Source organism: Malaclemys terrapin, chromosome 14 (assembly GCF_027887155.1).
Source record: "Malaclemys terrapin pileata isolate rMalTer1 chromosome 14, rMalTer1.hap1, whole genome shotgun sequence".
NCBI lineage: Eukaryota > Metazoa > Chordata > Testudines > Emydidae > Malaclemys > Malaclemys terrapin.
In genome coordinates, this window is record NC_071518.1 from 28385681 (window position 1) to 28406319 (window position 20639).

At 40.7% G+C, this 20639-nt stretch overlaps 1 protein-coding gene across 3 annotated transcripts; it reads right to left on the reverse strand.

Moving 5' to 3' along the window:
• Window positions 1-1197: 1197 nt before the first annotated feature.
• Window positions 1198-18868, reverse strand: SALL1 (spalt like transcription factor 1). Of its 3 annotated transcripts, XM_054049256.1 has the most exons (4): window positions 18666-18868; window positions 17895-17987; window positions 4912-8324; window positions 1198-3865 (listed from the first exon to the last, which is right to left on the reverse strand). In XM_054049256.1, the coding sequence occupies exons 2-4, from the start codon at window positions 17968-17970 to the stop codon at window positions 3425-3427; spliced, it is 3930 nt and encodes a 1309-aa protein (XP_053905231.1). In that variant the 5' UTR covers window positions 17971-17987; window positions 18666-18868; the 3' UTR covers window positions 1198-3424. The 3 variants fall into 3 exon arrangements, with proteins under 3 accessions (XP_053905231.1, XP_053905233.1, XP_053905232.1); XM_054049258.1 differs by lacking the exons at window positions 17895-17987; window positions 18666-18868 and adding an exon at window positions 17243-17323; XM_054049257.1 differs by lacking the exons at window positions 17895-17987; window positions 18666-18868 and adding an exon at window positions 9697-9814.
• Between the last annotated feature and the right edge of the window lie 1771 nt (window positions 18869-20639).

Consider the following 20639-nt stretch of genomic DNA (forward strand, 5'->3'; position numbering starts at 1 on the left):
CTAGAAAGGAATGGGGGACTAAGCTGAACCTAGAGAGAAGATTAGCTCGGTTAAGCTGATGAGGGAGGAGTGTATGCCAAATCTCTCTTGATGGAAATCAATGGAATAACTCACTTAAAGGAGAGAATTATGCCTTGCATTTATAATTCCCTGTGCTCTAAAATAATACCCCCTTTTAATATAAGCTCTGATACTTCCTCCTCTACCGAATCATTAGGAGTTGTGCTCAGACTAATCGCATGCACAGACCTTAGTTCCAGTAGCCAGCCCCCACCAACTACAAAAAAATTCAACCTTAGATAGTGTTTAAAGCACTGTCCTGTGTAGCTCAGTCTAGAAATGCTCAGCATTACAGCTCAACAAGCAGTTACCCGGTGTTGCAGTGGTTGCTCCAGCTGCTGCCCTGGAGGAGGTCAAATATACTAACATCTTCCCCAGGGCCCAGCTGAGCAGGAAAGGGGAAGCAAAGGAGTATGACAAGGGCCAAGCTACTCTACCTCTCAACATCCTAAACCAGCTGTTAGGCAGCCAATTAGGAGTGGAGGGTTACTTTGCATCAGACCAAGAATAAAAGGACCTTATGCCATTAGTTCTGATGTATTTCAGAAACGCATTACAGCTGAAAGCTTTAGAGCCTTTCCCACCACACCCCATAAGAGTTTTGTATTTTTGATTAGCTTAATTTTCTAAACCCAATGCTAAAAAGACATTATAGACAATACTCTACTCATAGGTGAATGCCACCCCCCTGCTGCGGAGTTTGTTATTAATGAAAAAGTTTACCACAACCTGCCAAGAGTTCGTCTGCACTGGCTGGAAGCAGTGCATAGCTCTTCCCACAGCCATGTTTGTAGGTATAGGGCCAAATTCTTTCCAGCAGTTACCGCAGCCGAGAACTGACCTTTTTGCTATCTGACTTTTTTCGTCCCCAGGATGTCAAAAGGCATTAAACAGTGCTTTAATAGTTTTCCCTCTGCATGGCAGTAGGACCCATAATTTAATCATTTTTAATGGAGGACTGAGTTTTACATGGCTTAATACTGCCCCCAGTGAAAGTCACAGGTAAAGCTCCAATGAACCTGAACAGGTTAGGTTCTAAGATGAACAAAACAAAAACACCCCACATTTAAAGTTCAAAAAAAAAAAAAAAGCCTGCTAAAACCTTGTTTCTGCCACTTAGGGACACAAAAGTAGAGGTATTCTAAAAAGGTAATTCATATTTAATGTCATTAATTAAATCATTAGTTGTTTAATTTGTCTTTGAGGCTAAAATGACTCAATTTTAGATGTACACTACCTCTAGTGTACATTTACATGTTAACAAATCTGCATATTATGTGTGACTCATCTGGTACATAAATCTAACAGTAAAAGACATACATTTTTCTAAAGGCATTAGTGTTTATAGTGTATTTAGGATGCATAGTCATTAAAATGAAAAAGAAAATTCCCTATGAAAAATAGTTACTGCACAGGATATAATTTCCAAGTTAAGTCTCAGCATTATACTGTACATTCTCCCCTATCTCCAACTCAAGATAACAGAAGTAAATAGGCTACAAGGGCCTAAATTCTTGTCAAAATGACATTTAAAAAAATAAAAATATTTGAATTATCAGCATGCAAAAATACACAATATACATAAAACTAGAAATTGTCATTTGTTTTAAACCTGTATAATTTAAAAACTGCCAAAATGATCGTTTTACTTCAAATTAAAAAGTTAAAAAAATATAATAAACCCTCAGGCAAAAATTGTGGACCCAATCTTGCGTCCCAAAACTCCCATTACAGTCAATGATAGTTGTGGGTGCATAAGGAATGCGAGATCAAACCTGTAAGGAGCAAGGCCACATTGATTCCTCCTCCCTACCCCCATATAATACATGAAGGTTTTTAGTGGACATTTTAACTCTGACAAAGCAGGATAAACATGCCACAATCATACAGTCTCACAAAATAAAGTAAATATCAAATCTAAAACATTTGAACCAAGTGAAACCTTAAATCCAATATAAATTTCCTTCAAAGGAAACTTACCTAGTCTCGATAAGGCCATTGTTAGCAGCATTTTTTATAAAGAGATGAAGAATGCCAAAATATCTACAATTTGATGATTGGAGTAGTGATATCACTGAATAGTTAAAAAGGACAAGGTTCCCACTCTTAGTGGATATGCAAATATATACTAACCATTAATATGCAATAAACATATGTATACCACACGTACATATAGATACACAGACATATACATACCTGGATAGTCCTCTAATACCCAGGGGTAAGGTTAAATAATACATTCAAAAGACATTATTAAATACAAATACACTTTAAAAACACAGAGACAACATTTTATCTGTTGCAAAAATGTATTTGATTACTCAAGTAAAATTACAGTATCTCTGTTGTTAGTATTAAATGTTAAAGAAACTGGACCTCTTTTCCTTTCAACTTTCCAAGAAAGTGCATGTAACAGTCCAAAGTTGTGTTCCCCACCCCCCATATCTAATACAAAATAAACAAACACTATCCTTGTTCCCTTGGTCAAGAAGTAGGGCTTGGTCTTGCAAGGAACATATGTACATTTTAATGAAAGTGATATTTCTTATTGTATATACAGGAGCATCTACATTTGTCCATGGAAGGTTGTTCAAGATGCTATACTTAGCAGCATTGTGAAAGTCCAGCACATTTTCTATAATGAATATACCTACAAGGCAAAATGTTACGTCTCAGTTTCAACTACCAAAACAACACTTTTGTATCTTCTCTAATAATCTGCGTGCTTATTACTGTACAGAAACTTATGAACATTTAAGACGACTCAAGTAAAAAGCACAATACAAATAACAGTTCAAAACGAAAAATGTTAAATCTACAAAAATTAAAGCAGTTTTAATTTTATAATAAAAATCAAAAACTGAGCTTGTAAAGGACCCACACTGTTTAGTCATTCTCAGCTTTCAGTCCTTTTCTTAATTCTGTTTGGAAAATTAAACAATGTGTTGCTGATAAAATTTCCAGCGAGATCAAAGTATACATTTATATACAGACTTTTATTAGAGATCTAATGCATCACTGAGGTGGTGCATCAATACCAGAGTTCATGTTAAACTGGATATAGAAAATAAGTTAATGCCAGAAAAAGATCACCTAGCAGAACAGACTTGCAACTGCCATAAATGTTACAGCATGTTTACAGCACTCTAGTCGATTAGTATTTAGTTCAAAATACAGGAGACCAAAGTTAATGCTTGCATTTGTTTGCAAAGCAAGGTTATATCACTAATAAATAAGCTCTCTTAGAACTCTAGAAGTAGAACATGGTACAAAAAGAATGTCTTTATAATGTTGTCGTTTGTAGACTTGTAAAAAGCAACCCTAGGTTGCACTATTTGCAGGAATGTTATTGATAAGGTTTATTCTAATTTGTTACAATTTCTTTGTTGTCTTCCACAAAACGTGTAAAACGGAAGTTTGTCCCATTTTCATTGCTTGCCATTTTCTCCAGACCAGCTAGAGGTGCATTAGGTTCAGAATTCTGGAGCTTCTCCAGGCTTCCAGTCAACCCACTAATAGGTGAACTGCCTCCATTGCCCAGGCTTCCAGGAATTGGAGGGATGCCACCATTCTGAATGACTGAGATCTCATTGGTCTTCATAGCCAAGCCATTGGAGAGTGCAGCTGCATACTGATTCCAGAAGCTGGAAGGGTCTCCGTTTCCTGACCTTGCAGCCAAATCTTTCTGAAACATTTCTGGGAATTTTACAGGATTGCCTCCTAGAAATGTCATGGGACCATCCACGGAAAGTCGTCTGCCTCGTCTCGCCGGAGTGCTGTTCCACATGTGAGTGCCCATGTGAACCTGCAAGAAGGGAGTAGGTGGAGGAAGGAAGGTAGTTAGCAGTGGAATTCATTCTGACTGATCAAATATACCTTAACACAAAACAAAGAAGGCAGTCCATGTGTCTATTCTTATTTATGTAAAGAACACCACTAAAGGTAAAGGATGTAATATTCCAGTTCAGATCAGTAACAACAAATAAGATTCATCTGGACCTAGGTACCAGCATTATGCAGAATGCCCATCTTTTTCCTGCTGAACAATACATTTCTTATTACTCTTTTTCATTACATGTATTTAGTTTATAATAGCCTTATGTTATTCAGTCAATTGCAGCTAGCTACTTTCAGGATTAAAATTGCTATGTCCACTTTCATTGCAATGGTAAGTATTGTATTTGACACTCTTTACCCTATAAATGTCCTTTTCAGACAGGAAGAAAGTATCCTTTACTGATTGCTCATCGGAGAACCTTGTGTATAGACAGAATGGCCTGAAAGTAATTATTCATCTCATATTACTGGCAGAAATCTCTAGAGAAATACTCTGTCAACAGAAACATGTACACAGTAAAGTGCTCAACTAGTGTTCTAGAACTTAAGTATATTTGCTTTTTCAACACATCTGTAGGAAATGATAGTTATATAATCAATTAAAATAATGCCTATTAGTTCAAGAATTAGTTAGAAACAAGTCTGTTGTGAGTGAGAGTTATGAAAATACTATATTTAAGATGCAGTGCTTAATAAGTAAATGTACACAGTACACTTCATGCATATCTTTAAACAAACACCCTCTAGCAACATTCAGCTATCCTCTTTCATAGACTACATAGTGAGTTTGGTGCATTTTATCAAACCAGAAATAGCTTGCTGCATTAAACTCTTCAATCCTGTTCAAAATGCCAGGCACCCAGCATGAGACAATCTACTGGTGCCAAAGCTAACCAAATAAAACCATTTTTCATACCCTAGATATCTAAAAGTAGCATTGTTGACAACATTACAGGTGTAAATGTAAATAAACAAAAACAAAAAACCCCACAACAGCAGCAAGAAGGAAAGTACCTTAAGATTGCCTTTTGTCGTAAAAGCTCTTCCACATATAGTGCAGGCAAAAGGCTTTTCGCCAGTGTGTGTCCTTTCATGAATCTGCAAAGCACTAGAAGATGAAAATGTTTTCCCACATGTGTTGCAGTAGTGCTGTTTGGGAGTTCTTCGGGGTAGAGTTGGAAGCAGAACTGGTGATGTGGCAGAAGATGGCAAAGGCCCCAGAGGAACAAGACCAGGCGGTGTTTCTTTGCTATCCTGAGGAGAGCCGTGCAGAAAGCCATTAACCTCAGTCTTTATGAGAGATGACAATGAATTAGCAGGTATAACTGAAGAGTTCTGATTAGGGCCAATATTGGAATTGGGCTCAAAAAGCTGTGATGGCAGATCTCGCATTTGATGTGTCAACATATGCTGCTTCAAATTACCCTTTGTGGAAAAGCCACGATTGCAAACTGTGCAAATAAATGGTCTCTCTTTGGTATGACTTCTGTAATGAATGTCCAAGGCACTCTGACAAGCAAACGTTTTGCCACAAATGTCACACGCTGTGTTTTTAAATTTACCTCTATCTCTGAAAGGAAAGAGCATACTCAAAGATTCTTCTTTAATTATTTTATCTGTGTTACTAGATGTCAAGTCCAAAGCACCACCGTTAGCAGGGGTTGGAGACAAACCATTGGCAAACTCACTTGGTAAAGCTCTTAGTTGTTTCTCTTCAATACTTGGTGATTTGTGGTAATCATTAGTGCTGTTGGATGGGGACAAAGCCTGCATAGAAGAGGTAGACTCTGAGATAGCAGGACTTCCAGCACTTTGGCTTTCCATATCACCACCAATAGACGATGAATCATTTGTCATAACATCCCCCTCCACTGACCCATTTTCAACTGATTTTAAGCTAGCTTGAAGTTGTTCAGCAAGTCCTGCATTGATCATCTTCATTTGATTTTCTAAAGCAGCAATACTTGACATTTCCAGTGGCAGAGGGGAAGAAGATAAGCTGTCTTGGGATGCATCCACAGATTTAGGTGTATCTGGCACGCTGCTGTCAGGACAGTCTTCCATGTTCTCGTCTGAGAAGTTGTCTAGATCATCAAAATTCTTCTCATCAAAAGATCCGGTGTCAGATTCCATTGACTCTGGATAGTTTTCTGTGACAGGCGTATTGGGAATCTGTCCTCCCATATGCATTCTGATATGCTGCTGTAGCACAACAGCATTGGTGAACTTTTTCTGGCAGATCGGGCATGAATGTTGTACTCTCAGCGGGGGCATGGCACGATGAACACTGTAATGAGTCTTTAAATTTCCTTTAGTCGTGAAAGCACGACCACAAATTTTACATTTAAATGGCCTTTCACCAGTATGTGTGCGATAATGCATTTTTAATGCACTCTGGCAACTGAGAACTCGATGGCAAATAATACACTCATTAGGATCGGTTGCCTTTTTGTCAATATTTTCCACCAGTTGCTGCAATTTTGAGGTTTCTGATGCCGACGTTGAATCTAGTAGTCCTCCAAATGGAAACTTTGCCTTAAATTGCTCCGACATTAGAGGCATCAGTGGATTTGTAAAAGTGACAATGCCGTTCGAGCTGGAGTCTGCTGCCGGTGAACTCACAGAGCTGTTAATATTAGTGAAGGAGTTTGAAGTGTGAGTGTTTTCTTCTGTTTTCCCATTTGTGGTAGGCAAAGCACTGACTTCTGCCTCATCTGAGTGTCCGTTTGAATTTTTTATAGCAGGATCAGCTACTCCCGAGTCACTTTTGACAGAACATGGAGGGCTAGCCAAATGATGGCTAATGGGAATAGGTTGAGGCTCCTCAGTTTTGATAAATGGTGTCAAGCTTGGAATTGTTGGTGGGAGTGGCAGGCCAACAGAAGTAGTCAAAGTAGACAAAACTGGCTTGCTGTCCAGCCAGCTGGTTACAGGTTTCTCTGGTGGGATAGACATCCCATAAGGAATACCTGTGCTTGTCGGAATATTGTCCAAATGCTCTGGCACTGGGTATGGATTCATTTGAATATGAGGGTATTTTTCTTTATGACGCTGAAAGTGGACTTTTAAATTTCCCTTTGTGGAGAATCGGTTTCCACATATGTTGCATTTGAAGGGCCTCTCGCCAGTGTGAGAACGTAAGTGAATCTGCAAGGCACTGTCACTCCCAAAGACTTTCGCACAGAACCTGCATTTATGTTTAAAAAATGCCTCATCAGAAGTACTTTTTGCTTCAAAAGCAGTTACATTTGGTGGCTTGCTTTTTCTTTGCTGTGCCAAGGCAGTCAAGGAGTTTAAATCCTCTGCAGGTGTTCCAAGATTGGACAAGGGGTTGGAGAAAACCGAGTTATTAGGGGCGGGTTGAGGTAGAAGTGGATTAGATGCAGGACTTAATAAACTGCTTATTGCAAAAGCTGGTGAAGATGATGCTGATACTGGTGGGTTGCTGAGCTGTGAGCCACCAACATTTGAAGCCACTTTTTCTGAGGACGGTGTTGTAACTGCTGCTGCCAGTATGTTAATATTTGGAGAAGAGCCACTACTGGATGGAATTATAGTATTGCCAGAGTTGCTCTGAGGTAGCTGTATAGGGGGTAGTTGTTTCAAACCACTGATGCTGGCAGATTGACTAGCAAGGCTTTGTGCTAATCCAGCTGCCGCAGCCAGCTGCTGGGATAAATGGGAACTTAACGTGGACAAGGGGTTGGCAGATGTTCGTAAAGTACCTTGAGAAGGGCTAGATGATGTTGACACGTCTGTGTTTTGGGAAGCCAACAATAATATTTGGTGACGAATTTGTTCAATCAGTTGCAACTGGTGGATCTGCTGTTGCTGTAAAGCCAACAGTTGCTCCATTAGGGCAGGTACAGCAAGCTTATTATTTGACGCACCATTACATCTCGCTTCCTGTGAGAACTGTGCTACCGCCACTTTCGTACTTTGAAGGTTTTCTATTATGACATTGCTATTTATCACTGAAAAGTTGCCTAATGCGGTCAGATCCCCTATTTGAGGTAGAGAGGTTGTTATAGCTGAGGTACCCATTGTGGAGCTGTTACTGCTTGTAATACTATTGTTGACGCTCTTGGAACTGCTACTGCTATTGTTAATGCTGGAAGCCTCCGCATCCATGGATTCTTCCTTGTCAAGTTTGTTATGCTCTGAAAGGTCACTGCAGTCTACTTGATCTGTGTTATTAACTGTGTCATTCATCTGTTCATCAGGATTATCAGAAGGGGAACGAGGAGGGAAGGTTTCAGAAGGAGAAGCTGGATTTTCATTCACAATTAAAACTAATTGATTTTTAGTACAGTTCTTCTTGTGTTGCAGGAGATCTGATAATTCAAAGAACTCAGCACAGCACCTGCCACAGACATGGGCATCCTTGTTCTTAGTGGTTCGATTTGCGTGACCCTTTTCTGTGTTTCCTAAAACATCAAAAGATGATGGATTAGAAACTGGAGCAGAAACACAGAAATTTCTCTAGGACATTTTTATTTTAATCTACTGTTTTTAACTCTCAAACTACAACACGCAAAGATTGTATGTGAAAACAGATCAATATTAGTGCTTCCCAAATATTGCTCATGACTGATTTTTAAGACCGTACACGGGTGTTGTATTAATCCCTATGTCTTAGATGATCACTATGATTTCCTTCAGATAATCCATCAAAATATAAAATACTATGAACTGAAGACATTGGGGCATAATGAAATTCCATAGCAAAGTATTGATTTCCAATATTTCATACTGCTTATTGTCTAGTTGTCCACTGAGCGCAAATCAACCATTTGAAGGACCCATTAGACTCTCAAGTTCCTGTCAACCTTGTTCATTTTCAACGGAATCAAAGATATCTGTGACAGTTGCCCCTGTCACTAAACTAATTTGTAGTCATTCAAGGTCCCAATCAGTTGTTGACAAGAAAAAAAGTGCATATCACTAAGCTACAGACTGACAACTCAAAAAAAAAAAAAAAAAAAAATCGCTTTTGAGTTTCCACATAAGACCTAAGCTAACTTTGTATAGCAAAGATTAGCTTTCACATCAAAAGTTAATTCCACTGTAACTGGAGACTTCGAGCTGAATAAAAAGGAAAAATTCTCAATAAAAAGGAAAAATATTCATATTTCACGAATAAAGTATTTTTTTCTAAACCCATTTATTATGCTTTGACTCATGTTTGGTTTTAAGACTGAAGAATGATAAATCTGCTACTCTTCAGCAAAAGAACGCCTTTTGGGATAGATTCAGAACTCAGTTATGCTAGTGTAAATCTGGAGTCGCTCCATTAACACAAAGGAAATACTGTGGATTTACGCCAGCCAAACTGAGATCAGGATCTGACCTCAAATCTATAAACCCTGCGTAAGTTTTACACTTCTGAATAAACATCAAGACAGATGATCGGTTAAAAGGAAATGTTCACATACAATAAGAAAGAAGTCTTGGTTTTAAGTTTGATCATTCTATGCAGTTTTACTTGTCTGAATGCATTTAAAAACTATTTGCTCTTAACTGTTGTCAATTGTTTAACAGATTGTACTGAACCTCTCATTATAAAATCCTTTCATTTCATGTTTGTTTCCACTAGTTGCTCACATTTCTTATCACTAGGATCCATTTGTAAATTAAACATTAAAAAATCTCTGACTCTAAACTAGCTGATCCTATTCAAAGACAGGATGGCTCCCTATTGTTTGCTCAGCATGAGGACACCAACTTCTGTTGTACAAATGGTGTGTGGTCATCTCGGAAGGCTGTGGAAAAAAAAAAACTGTTTAATTCAAGGATTACCTCCCTGCATGTTTCTCTCCAGTACTAAATCAGATAATAGGCGGTTTCCATTACTTCCAAATTAAATCTCAAAGAAAACTAAAATAAAAGTTCCTGTAAAAAGTTGAGAAACAAACTAATGATTAGTTTCAAATTCTCATTTGTTAAGACAAAAGAGACATTTCTTTTATAATGCAAACAAAGTGAGATGTGATGCAGATTATTAGCATTATGTTTTTTAAAGATTTTGTTCCCTCTCTCTCTTTACCCAAATATATATTGTATATACTATGATGTAGAGCTTAGCATGAACACCCAAAAATTACAGGATATCTGTTGCAATTGATATTTTGTTTAATTAACTACTTGATGCCATATTTTATAGATCTTCTACTGATGCATATCTCAAAAAAGTTAAACGTAGGTGTGAAAATAGGTTTATATACACACATCTGTATTAACAAGCTATAAGGTAGGAGAAGAAAGCAACAATTATGATTCAGTTTTTAAGTTAAAGTTCACTCATACTAATTAGTGTTGGATTCCAATACACATTTTATGTACTTTTAGAAATATGTTATTGTTTAGTGTTCAAAAATGAAGCAAAATATTAAATGAAATTTATTAAAGTTGTGTACTTTTCTTTAGTCACTGTGCTATTTAACTCCAGATAAAAATAATATGACAAACATTCCACTTAAGGCTTTTTATTTTGACAACCTATTTCAAATGATGCATCCATTTCAGAAGCTTATTTTAAACTAGGAAATGCAATTCCTAATATATTCAACAGAAATGTTATTTCTTTCTCTTTGCCATTTCCATATGTAATGGTTATGTTTCCATCTACTTTTACAGCCAATTATGAAGGAACAAAAGCTATTCTGTTTGTTCACACATTTTCAACAAAATGCATTAAAACTATTATGTCAGCATGTTCTATTAAGCTCTGCATTCAGTGGAAAATACTTTTCAACCAGATCACATTTATCAAAACATAAAGCCACTTTAAAACACAGTTTTGCTTGGTCAGCTGTGCTTAGATAAATAATGGCAGATTCAGAACTAAATAACTAGCTAGGGAAATCAGAAAACTGACTTAATCAATTAAACACATTACAACAATTTGCTTCAAATATTTAGCACTTCTATATGGAGATTAAAGAATATTTTAGTTCTTTAGTTATTTTTAGTTCTTTTTTACTTGCAAAGTATCTGATATTCTTGCTTTACAAAGAAAGGTATGTGTACAAAATAACCTAACTGCTACTTTTCCATACCAGAAATTGACTAGTGTTCTAGCACGATACATATTAAAACATGAAATAAAGTATGTGTATATATTTATGTTTTAAAATAGGTTAAGCACGTGAATACTGCAGAAGTTAAGACGTCTGTCATATCAGAAGAACAATAAACTACATCAATAGATCAAGCAAAAATAATATTGGGGGCTTAGATTTTTGTAACATTTTTCATCTTGATATTTGATCATGAATTGCATTCACTGGGTTTAATTTTTGTTTTCTTAAATGCAAAAAATAGGCGTCTCTATATTAAAATAGATCTTAATTTTACAGTTACCTGTAGATTATGACTTCCACTATGGGGAGTGAGGGGGGCAAGAAGTGGCACTATTAAGTAATAATTGAGGTTTAAAATGACAGATCTTGAAAAGTAGATTTCATAAAATTGATAGTAAGACATACAGCATGCTTTCTTCTGCATATTTAATTTCTATTGTATTCTAATCACATCTGTTAGCTTTTTAAGTATTTCCTTGAATGATCTGTTCTAAATAATAGTAATTGGTGACCTGACTAAATAAAGTTTCTTTGTTGTGCCTATCATGGTGAAGAAACCTTCCATCTTGCTTTTATGTATCCTGTAAAGAATTAACAGTAAAATTAAATCTGCAGTGGGTAGCTATATAGAAAATTCAAACAGCAGTAATTATGAAAAAAGTCTACAACTTTTTAAAAGACATCAATGACACTTTGGATTGTTCCTGGTCAGATGTTGATTTTCTAGTTTACAGGTTTCTTAAGGATCATGAAAAATTTCTGGTGCTCAAATATTACTCATTTCAAACTTGGGAATTTTGAACCACTTGAGATGCATATTCTAGAATGAGAACTAAAACATTCCATAATCCTCAAACTTGTAAAATGAAAAAATAAAATAAAAATCTGCTTTGCTTAGCGAGATGACTGAACGACTTAAAACAAAATATTTAAAAGGTTTTAAACTGCAAGTGTATTTATGTTTTCAAAATGATTGCTCACCAAAATTCCCATTATAATAATGACATGCTTCTGTGTCTATAAACTTTTAGCCAACCCTCTCTCTCAGTTAAGCAACTCAGAAATGCAATCTAAATCCCAGTTTGCATGAATTTTTTTAAAGTGTCCCCGGTGAATAAAAATATTTTAATTAACTGCCCCTTAATTGATCTATTAAGTGGGAAATTTAAAATCACAAGATGTTATTCTGAAGAAAACAAGTTATAATATATTGAGGGGAGTGTTGTTCACATTCAATTCAGTTTCTTATCTTTTCTGTATTATAACTCGTAATTTGCTCAAACTATTTATTCATATATTAAATTCATTCAAACAAGGAGTCTACAATTTAATAATCAAAAAACAACCACAAAAGATTACCAAGCTATCTTAAAACTAGGAACAAATCCATCTAATGAACACAATTAAAAAATGTCTTCCCTACGGATGAATCAAAATGAACACTAGATGGGGTTCCAGTTGCAATAGTTTCTTCAAAAAGTTGAGTGTAGTTTCACTGTTCCAGTGACACGTAAAAGAAAGGCTCCTTAAGGTTATATCTAAACTTTGGCTACATAAACATTGGCAAAAGGACAAGAAACTAAATCCCTGTTGTTTAGAGGGTAAAACGGAGCTATGGGAACTACCTGTCAATCTCCTCTTCGGGGGTCTGGCATCTAAGGGGACAGGGGAATAGGGTTAGCAAAAGAAGCAAAGCTGATAAGGCAAAGCTAAAATAAACTACTAACTTCCTGCTATGCGACCAGTAAGACTCAATTCGGGGGTCACTGGCAAGATATTGAAGTACATATTGTGATCTGAACCCTGTCACCTTTCAATGGAAGGAAGCTAGCAAAGGTTAAAACAGCTAACACTTAAGTAACTCCTAGCACCACTCATACGAACTTTCTTGACTATATGCTCGTGTATCAACCACTTCACTTGTATTTTCCAATTTTTAATTCTTAAAGAAGATTTTACGGGATACAAATGTCATGCACCTTAAATGGTTAGAAAACCCCCCAGCAATCAGTGCTTTCTTGGGTGATTCTTCATCCGCGAATGTCTGTTTTGCTTTTTACTAACGATTTCAATAAGCTTAACTGTATTTTTCCCCTAATAAGATTGCTTCAGTAAAAATGACTGTTTCCACATATGGTTAAAACGGACTTGCACAGAAAACTTGAAGATGGTTAAATATATGAAAAGCACAGTCTGTAGTTACATAGTTGTGACTTATCAGCACACGTTATATTAGGTGCACGATAAACAAAATAAATCTGGGAGAGTTGGAGAGAGTGTGAGTGTGAAGGGAAACCCACACAACATGGGCCTGATTTCACATTCGGTATGCCAGTTTAACCCCACTGACTTCAGTAGAACTACTTCTGACTTACATCAGCGTAAGCAATATCTGATAAGGCCCACTACATCTAGTGCATTGCCTTGCAAAAATGTAAGAAATATATATAAATTGTAATCAAGCCTGATCAAATACAGTTATCTCACAGATTATGTAATGAGCTAAAAGAAGCCTGACTAAACATGTACTCCTTCCAAGTATTCGGTCATGCAAGTGTTATTAAATAAACAACAAAATAACCATAGTTTTTAATAGCTGCCTGGGCCCACAGGTCATTCTGGGAACCATCTAGTGCTACAGTGAATAATGAAATTCTATTATTTACTAACATCAGATGAACTGATTCCTCTGTATGGAAGAGGAGCAAGTATTATATCTGCAGCAAATGCTAGCTGCATTGCTCTTCTGATAGAACCTTTGCTCCAAAATAATATTCTGTTGTATGATTAGGCCAGGAAGCTCCTACAATCCAAAAAACCTCCAAAAAACAAAAACCACAAACCAACCAACCAGAAAAAAGAAAGAAAAAAAGGAGCTCAAAATGTAATAAGAAAATATCACAATCTCAGTTATTAACAAAAAGAAATAATCCAACTGCCTTTTGTACATTTTCCACCAGTAATTAGTTACTTGTTGAATATCATTTATGTCAAAAGTCGCTTCTATTAGTCTGATTTCTGTCCTGCTTATGCCAGTACAAAGGTATTATGCGTCCACATTCAGAGGATATAATGAAGCCAAGTTTCCTTATTCAATGACTGCACCAAAAATATATTTGAAATGTTAAATCTTCAGAGTAAGGATGTACTGCATTGACCCTAAACTTTGAAAGAAAGTGTTCAAAAAAAAAAAAAAAAATCAAATGTATGTTTCTAAGACATGGATGAAGTTTCTTTTCAAACTACTTTCTATTGACCCTTAACCGTGAATACGTCACAGTTTCCTAAACTAGAACTCAAAACAGACACGACAAATTTTTGACAGAAACATGGTTTTTCATTTATTCTCTTAAATATTCCTTCATTTCACATTATTGCAAGTGTTGTTAAAGTAGCAGCGATGCCAAACTTGTCTGATTCCCGAAATTGTAACTGAGCTAACAAACCTGAATTCACTGCATCCAAAAAAAAAAAAAAGAGGAACGGGGAATTTGTTTGTTTTGTTTTTTGCAATTTTGAGGCATATCACGAAAAAATGTTTCGCACCTATCTCAAATGTATCCACTATAAATTTAAGAACTTCTCAAATGCATAAAGCATTCCTTTAATTCACTTCTTTAGGGTTAGTTTTATACTAATATTGCAACAGCATTCTAAATCCTGTAACACTATTACAAAACATACCCTCCAGGCAATGTAGTCAAAACTTATTGTCCAAGCATGTAAAACAGTCATAACCTAAAACATTTACTACTGAAAGGAGGGAAAAGGCTCCTAACAGGGTTTCTAATAACCTACTGCTTTTTCTAGAGAACCAACATTTTAAAAAAATATATATACAAAAAAACCTTAATTATTTACTTAGTTAACTTAAGTTACTAGCCAGGAAAACCAAATGAAAGATTATCTAAATGCCATTATTTTAGTGAAATCCAACTATTTTAAGTACATCATTTAGCAACAGGCAAGAAAGCTTCTCAGTTAACATTCCTTTCTCACACCCCCAGTGTCTTGCATCTGAAAACATGTGCAAAAATCAGATCAAAAGACTAAAAATAGGAAAGAAAAAAAGGGGTGAGAGTGTAGGCAAGATTTTATTAAGATACTTGAAGGTGCTTTTATCAGTGTCCTTTAGCAACAAAATTTTTAAAAATAAAGACTTTGTCAAGAGATGTGATTAAACAAATTGAAGATGTGAAAAATAGCCCTTTGATTCTCCAGCAAGATAAGTTAACTTCCATCTATGCTTTCCCTCTTTGCTTACTTTGTAAAGTTCAGAGCTCTTTTTAGGGCACTGGTGAAAGGATAAATAAAACCTAACCTTTCCCCAACTCATGCTTGAAATTTCAAAGCTGAAGGAAAAAAAACATTTCAAGATAAAATAAGTGTCTTCAAGTGAAATTAAATTCATTGAATTGAACCCGGTGGCAAAATAGCAATGCATCCAAACACATGAAAATTCACCTCACCACCCCAAAAAGGTACAAATAAAAATAAAAAAACCCAAAACGTTTCCTTCCAGAAATCAAAATACTTCACAGAAACTTTTAAACAGTTACAAGAAATGGGTGCTATTTATTTATTATGATAATGATGATGCAAAGAAAGGTGTCTCAATATTTAAAAAAAAAAAAAAAAAAACCTGAATGATAACAAAGCTACCATAACATCCTTCCAGCTTTCCCAGGGAGACCCGATTTACTCTGCAGATCTTGGTATCTTAGGTTACATTTGTTCCCAAACTCCTCATCAGCCCCTGTGCAACTTGGGGGGAGGGAAAGGAAAGGGGGAGCTAATAAATGGAAAATGAATTAGGACAGTTCAGAGATCACAGCTCCCATGTCCCCAAACCTACCTCAGTGGCGACCCTGATATGCATGGTGCTGAAAAGGGGGGTGGGGGGTGGAAGAGGGTTGTTTCCTGGCTGCTGCTTTAATGACTAATGCAGGGGGTTAATGGGGCTGAGGGAGAGCAGCTCCGGGCTCCTCTCCATGACTCACATCGCACACTGGCACCAGCTTCTGGCCAAGTCCCTCCGCAGCCAGCGCTGTGTTCGCTTTAGGAGCGTGGAGGGTTTGAAAAGAGGGACGAGTTAGAGCTTTGCTCGGAGAAGAAAAGGAACCCAGCACACCGAGCGGCTCTGAAAGTTAGCTGGGGAAGCCAAAGGTGCTGCCTAGCCTCGGGGCTGATGAGTGCCATCGTGCCCAGCCCCAGCCAGGGAAAGGAAGGAAAAGGAAACGAGTTATTTATTCAGGGCCAACTCTCTTCATCCCCATCCGATTTGCCCTGAACAGCGCATTACCCCCCAGGGCCAGGACAGAGGGAATCGCTCGGGAGATGACCCCTCCAGCTTCTTCTTCTTAAAAAGAAAAGAAAAGAAGAGAAGAGATTTTGGCTGAGATCTCAGCCACACTCTCCTACCCACCAAAAACTGCCACAATTTCCAGTCTCAGGAAGTGCCCTGCAGAAATGAAAGACGAGGACCCCCCCCACACACTTTCCTCCCACACCTATATTATCCATATCTACAGCCAGCCTCTTGAACGGACACCCGGTAACCGTTTTCATGTAACTTCCTGAATGGCCTGTTTATCCCCCGCCCCCCTCCCATTTCAAAATCGGCCCCCAGGTGCGAGTCCCGCTGGTGCGGGAGCAGAACTGCCCGGCCGGGGAGAAGAGCCACAGGGAGCCAAACGGGGGGCAGATCCCCCCTCCCGGGCTCAGCCTTCTCGGGCTCCCTCGCGGCTGGGTCTGAAGTGACCGCATCCGCCGAGGTGCGCTGGGCTGGGGCCGGGCAGGGGAGCCGGGCCTGCCTTTGGGACACAGGACGCAGAGACCCACTGCCACCTTCACCCCTGGCCCTCGAGCCTCATTGATCAGCCAGGCGCGTCCCAGTCGCCCACTTTCTTACTTGGATTGTCCCCTGACCACTTGCCCCTGTCCTCCCACCCCCCACTCAGCCGGTTTATAAAGTGCAAGCAGACACAGGTACAATCACCCCCCTCCCCTCAATAAAACTGCCTTTCCCTGCACCAACGCAGGGCTTCTGGACCGCCTTTAAAAAACAAAAAAATCACAGGCTCTCCAAAGCCAGCTACAGAGCAAGCCACCCGGGTTCCTCCTTTACCGGCCCCAAAGGAAGAAAGGAAACAAACAGCCACCCCACAACTAAAGGCCAGCCGCAAAGCCGCCCTCGCTGGAGCCGCTGCGAGCCCGGATCCCGCAGATGCCAGGCGGCCAGAGCGAAGAGCGAGAAAAGTTACCAGGGGCAGGGAGGGAGCCAGCCAGCGCGTCAGTGCGGCGAGAAAGACTTTTATCTCCAGCACGCAAACTTTCTCCCCCCTTTAAAAGTGGGGCTTCAAATGCTCCGGAGGCGAGGGCTGCCTGGCAGCGCAGGTTTCCCAGCCATAGCGGGACTCCAGGGGGAAAGGAGGCAGGCAGAAAAAAAAAAAGTAGGAAAGGGGCTTTTTCCTTTTTATGGGGGGTGGGCGCAGAGAATAAGTGCGGTCAGGTCGGTGCATCCTTAGAAAACCCAAACCTGACTTTTGTCCCGCTCCTCACTAGCCTCTGGGGTGTGGACTACAGAGGGGGTGTGGGGGAGAAATCTCTCTCTTCTGGGGTCAGACTGCCAGATCATAAAAAAAAAAAAAAAGGGGGGGGGGGAAGAGAGAGAGACACACAAATGCAACAAACACAGGAAACAGAAGGTTAATAAAATAATACAAACCCATCCTCAACAAGGGCAAAAATAGTAATATTTAAAAAAAAAAACCACAACCAAAAAACTCCGGCAGCTCCAGCGCTCTCTTCCCTTTCCCGGTGCAGTTTCCTAGCTGTCTCTAAGGTAAGTTGATCTATTTTGCGGGTGCGTGTTTGTGTTAAAATGTGTGCGAGAGAGAGATGGGAAGAACTCACCATTTCGCTGGGATAATAAGGCCAGCTCGGGGTCGGACTGGAAATGCTGAGGCTTCGCCTGCTTCCTCCGCGACATGCTGGCTCAAACATCAGCTGGGGCAGAATAAAAAATTACTAAAAAAAAATCTTCTCAAAATTACGGAAATCGAGCCTCCCCCCTCCCCAAGCCACGCCGCACCGCGCATGTGTCCTGCTATAATTATGATTATCAATAATGCATTGCGATTAATCATAGAGGGGCTCTTTGAAAGGCGATTGGCACATGGCCAGCTCTATTCAAACCCGCTCGCCTTAATCAATTAGGCGCTGATTTGCTGGAGACCCTTGTCTCTCTGCCGCTCCCACCCAATGAGTCGATCCATGTGGCAAGAGAGGGGGCTGGATTTCCCCAAAGCTGTTTGGATACAGTTTAACCCTCTTAGCAACCAGCTGGGACTGTTTCACGCCATCCCTGTTACTATAGGAATGTGTCGAAAGCCTCTGCCCGCCCCCAGCTCGCTGCTGTCCCAAGCTCCTGGGTTGTTGTTGGGTTTCTGTTTTTTTTCTTGTTACAAAAGGGGGCCAAGAGGAAAATGAAATCGTGTCTTCTCCGAGCGCACCGGGAGCGGGGAATAATCAGGACGGGTTCCCCAAAGCAGCAAATGCAGAGAGAGAGAAAAGGACCCCCGGGAGCGGATCGCCCAGCTGCGGGGAAACGCTCCGTCTCTGCCCGTGCAGCGGGGACACGGGGGCCGGGTGGGGGGACACTCAGGCCGGGCTTTTCCCGACTACCTTGCCCCGAGCTCAGTCTGTGCCACCGCCTCTGCCTGGGACCGTCCCATCCCCGCTCCGCCGGGGCCGCGGCCAAGTTGTGTGTCTTGTTTTAACCTCTGCACCCATCCCAGATGCACCGTCCAGCCTCGCCCCGGCCCCGGGCGGGGGGGGCCGACAGGGGGCCGGGGGGGCCGGGCTGGTTCAGCGGCCGACGGGCTGGTCGCAACCTCACACGTTTCCCAGGACAATTACAGCAAAGTTTGTGCCCGACTACGTCACAAGCCCGGCCGGGGAGGGGGAGGCGGCTCCGCCCCTGGCGGCGGCGCCGCCGGTTGGCTGAGGCCGGCGTCAATCTGCGGAATAGGGCGGCCGGGGAAGGCTGGCGGCGGAAACCCGCCGACTCATCTGCCCGGTGGAGGCCGGGGCACGGGGGGCGGAGTCCGGAGGGGACCGGGCAGCTTTACGCGTTCCCAGGCTGGGGCACGGCTGCTCCCCTCTGCACAGGGTTGTCGGAGGGAGGGGGTGTGAATTCGGAGTGACACCCCCGCCGCCCCCTAGCCCAAAGCGAGATCAACTCCCGACTTTCGTTTTGTGCTCCAGAGTCCGAGGCTGAGCCGCGCCGGGCTTCCAGCCCCAGCTCCCGGGCAGCCGCCTGCAGCGTGAGCTCGCGGGACACGGGCAGGCGAGCCCCGGGGTTAGGAGCAGCCATGCCAAGCGCCCCCTCCGCTCCACACAGCCCGCTCAGCCTCCCCGCCTGAGCCCCGGGAGGTCGGTGCCTCGTCTGTTTCGGTGTGTGGCCAGACACGTACAGCCAGCGAGATGGGCTCTGGGCTGGGAAACTTCTTCTAACTCCGGATACGTGCTTTTAACTCCGGGAGTCAGAATTGAGTTTATGACAGAGCAGCTCTTTTTGTGGGTCAACACGGTTAAGAATGGACCCTCCCCACCCCCACCCGTGTATGGACATATAGGTGTCTCTCTGCCTCTTTATATGCACGTGTACAGTCGCGCGCACACACTCGTACGTGTAACAATAGATTAACCACATACGTGGTGTCCGCTAGACGTGTAGCAATTGAATACATCCTGCCCGAACCGCTCAAATGGCGCTCGGGCAGCACGAATACATCGTCAACCAATTTCATAATCGCGGAATAAAAAGTTCCGTTCCAAAGTTAGGAAGGTTCGATCCAGCCCCAGGATTGATACGTTGCACCCACAGAAATGCACGTACAGTACAACACGGACAGATGATGTTTGGTTTAGAAGTAGCTAAGCTATGGAGCCCTTTGTATTCCTCGTTCCTCTGCACGTCAAATTCCTCCGTACTGTATACGAAAAGTTGATGTGCAGGGTTATCTCGGTCTGAAGACGAGCAAGCGTGCAGCTGCTGTAGTCAGTTTCTGTTTCTGGGCCATTCACAGCACCCTCCTCCCACCCTCCCCTCTGGATTATTTACTCTGTGATTGAAACTACTCCTTTCCCCCCGGTATCAATATTAACAAACTCTGTAAAAGCAAGAGGCTGAGCAGATACAACTCATTTCAATTTCAAATGAGCCGGTGAAACCTAGAGAGTGAGAATCTCTCTCTCCAGTCGAGGAACCGACTCACTCGGATTTTCTTCTCCCTATTATTAAACGAACTAGACTTTAAAATGTTTACCAAGGTGGGTGACAAAACATCAGTAACCCCCTCTATTCCCCCAAGTGCCAGCCAAATATTTAGTCAGCTTTAGCAAACCGGACACTGAATGTGCTTTCTTTTTTTCTGTATAGGGTGGTTTCCCCCCCCCCCCCCCCTCCTCTCCCCGCAGTATTTGGTACAGTAGATTTTGATAAAAAGACAAACGAAGCTGTCAGTCGGGATGATGTTGAAGAATGAAGATAATAATGTTGCTATAGGTGGTATTTCAGATGCCATTATTTTTCACTGAATATTTAAAGAGATCTTTCGGCAGAGATGGATATATTCAGTGGTAGGTGTCAGCCTC

Bases quoted from the DNA above. Each gene is read 5' to 3' on its own strand.
- SALL1 (XM_054049256.1), bottom strand. From the start codon at position 17,970: ATGTCGCGGAGGAAGCAGGCGAAGCCTCAGCATTTCCAGTCCGACCCC. The intron at 8,325-17,894 runs GTGAGTTCTTCC...TTGATGTTTTAG, and splicing joins CTTATTATCCCAGCGAAATG to GAAACACAGAAAAGGGTCAC. The intron at 3,866-4,911 runs GTACTTTCCTTC...CCCTTCTTGCAG, and splicing joins CGACAAAAGGCAATCTTAAG to GTTCACATGGGCACTCACAT.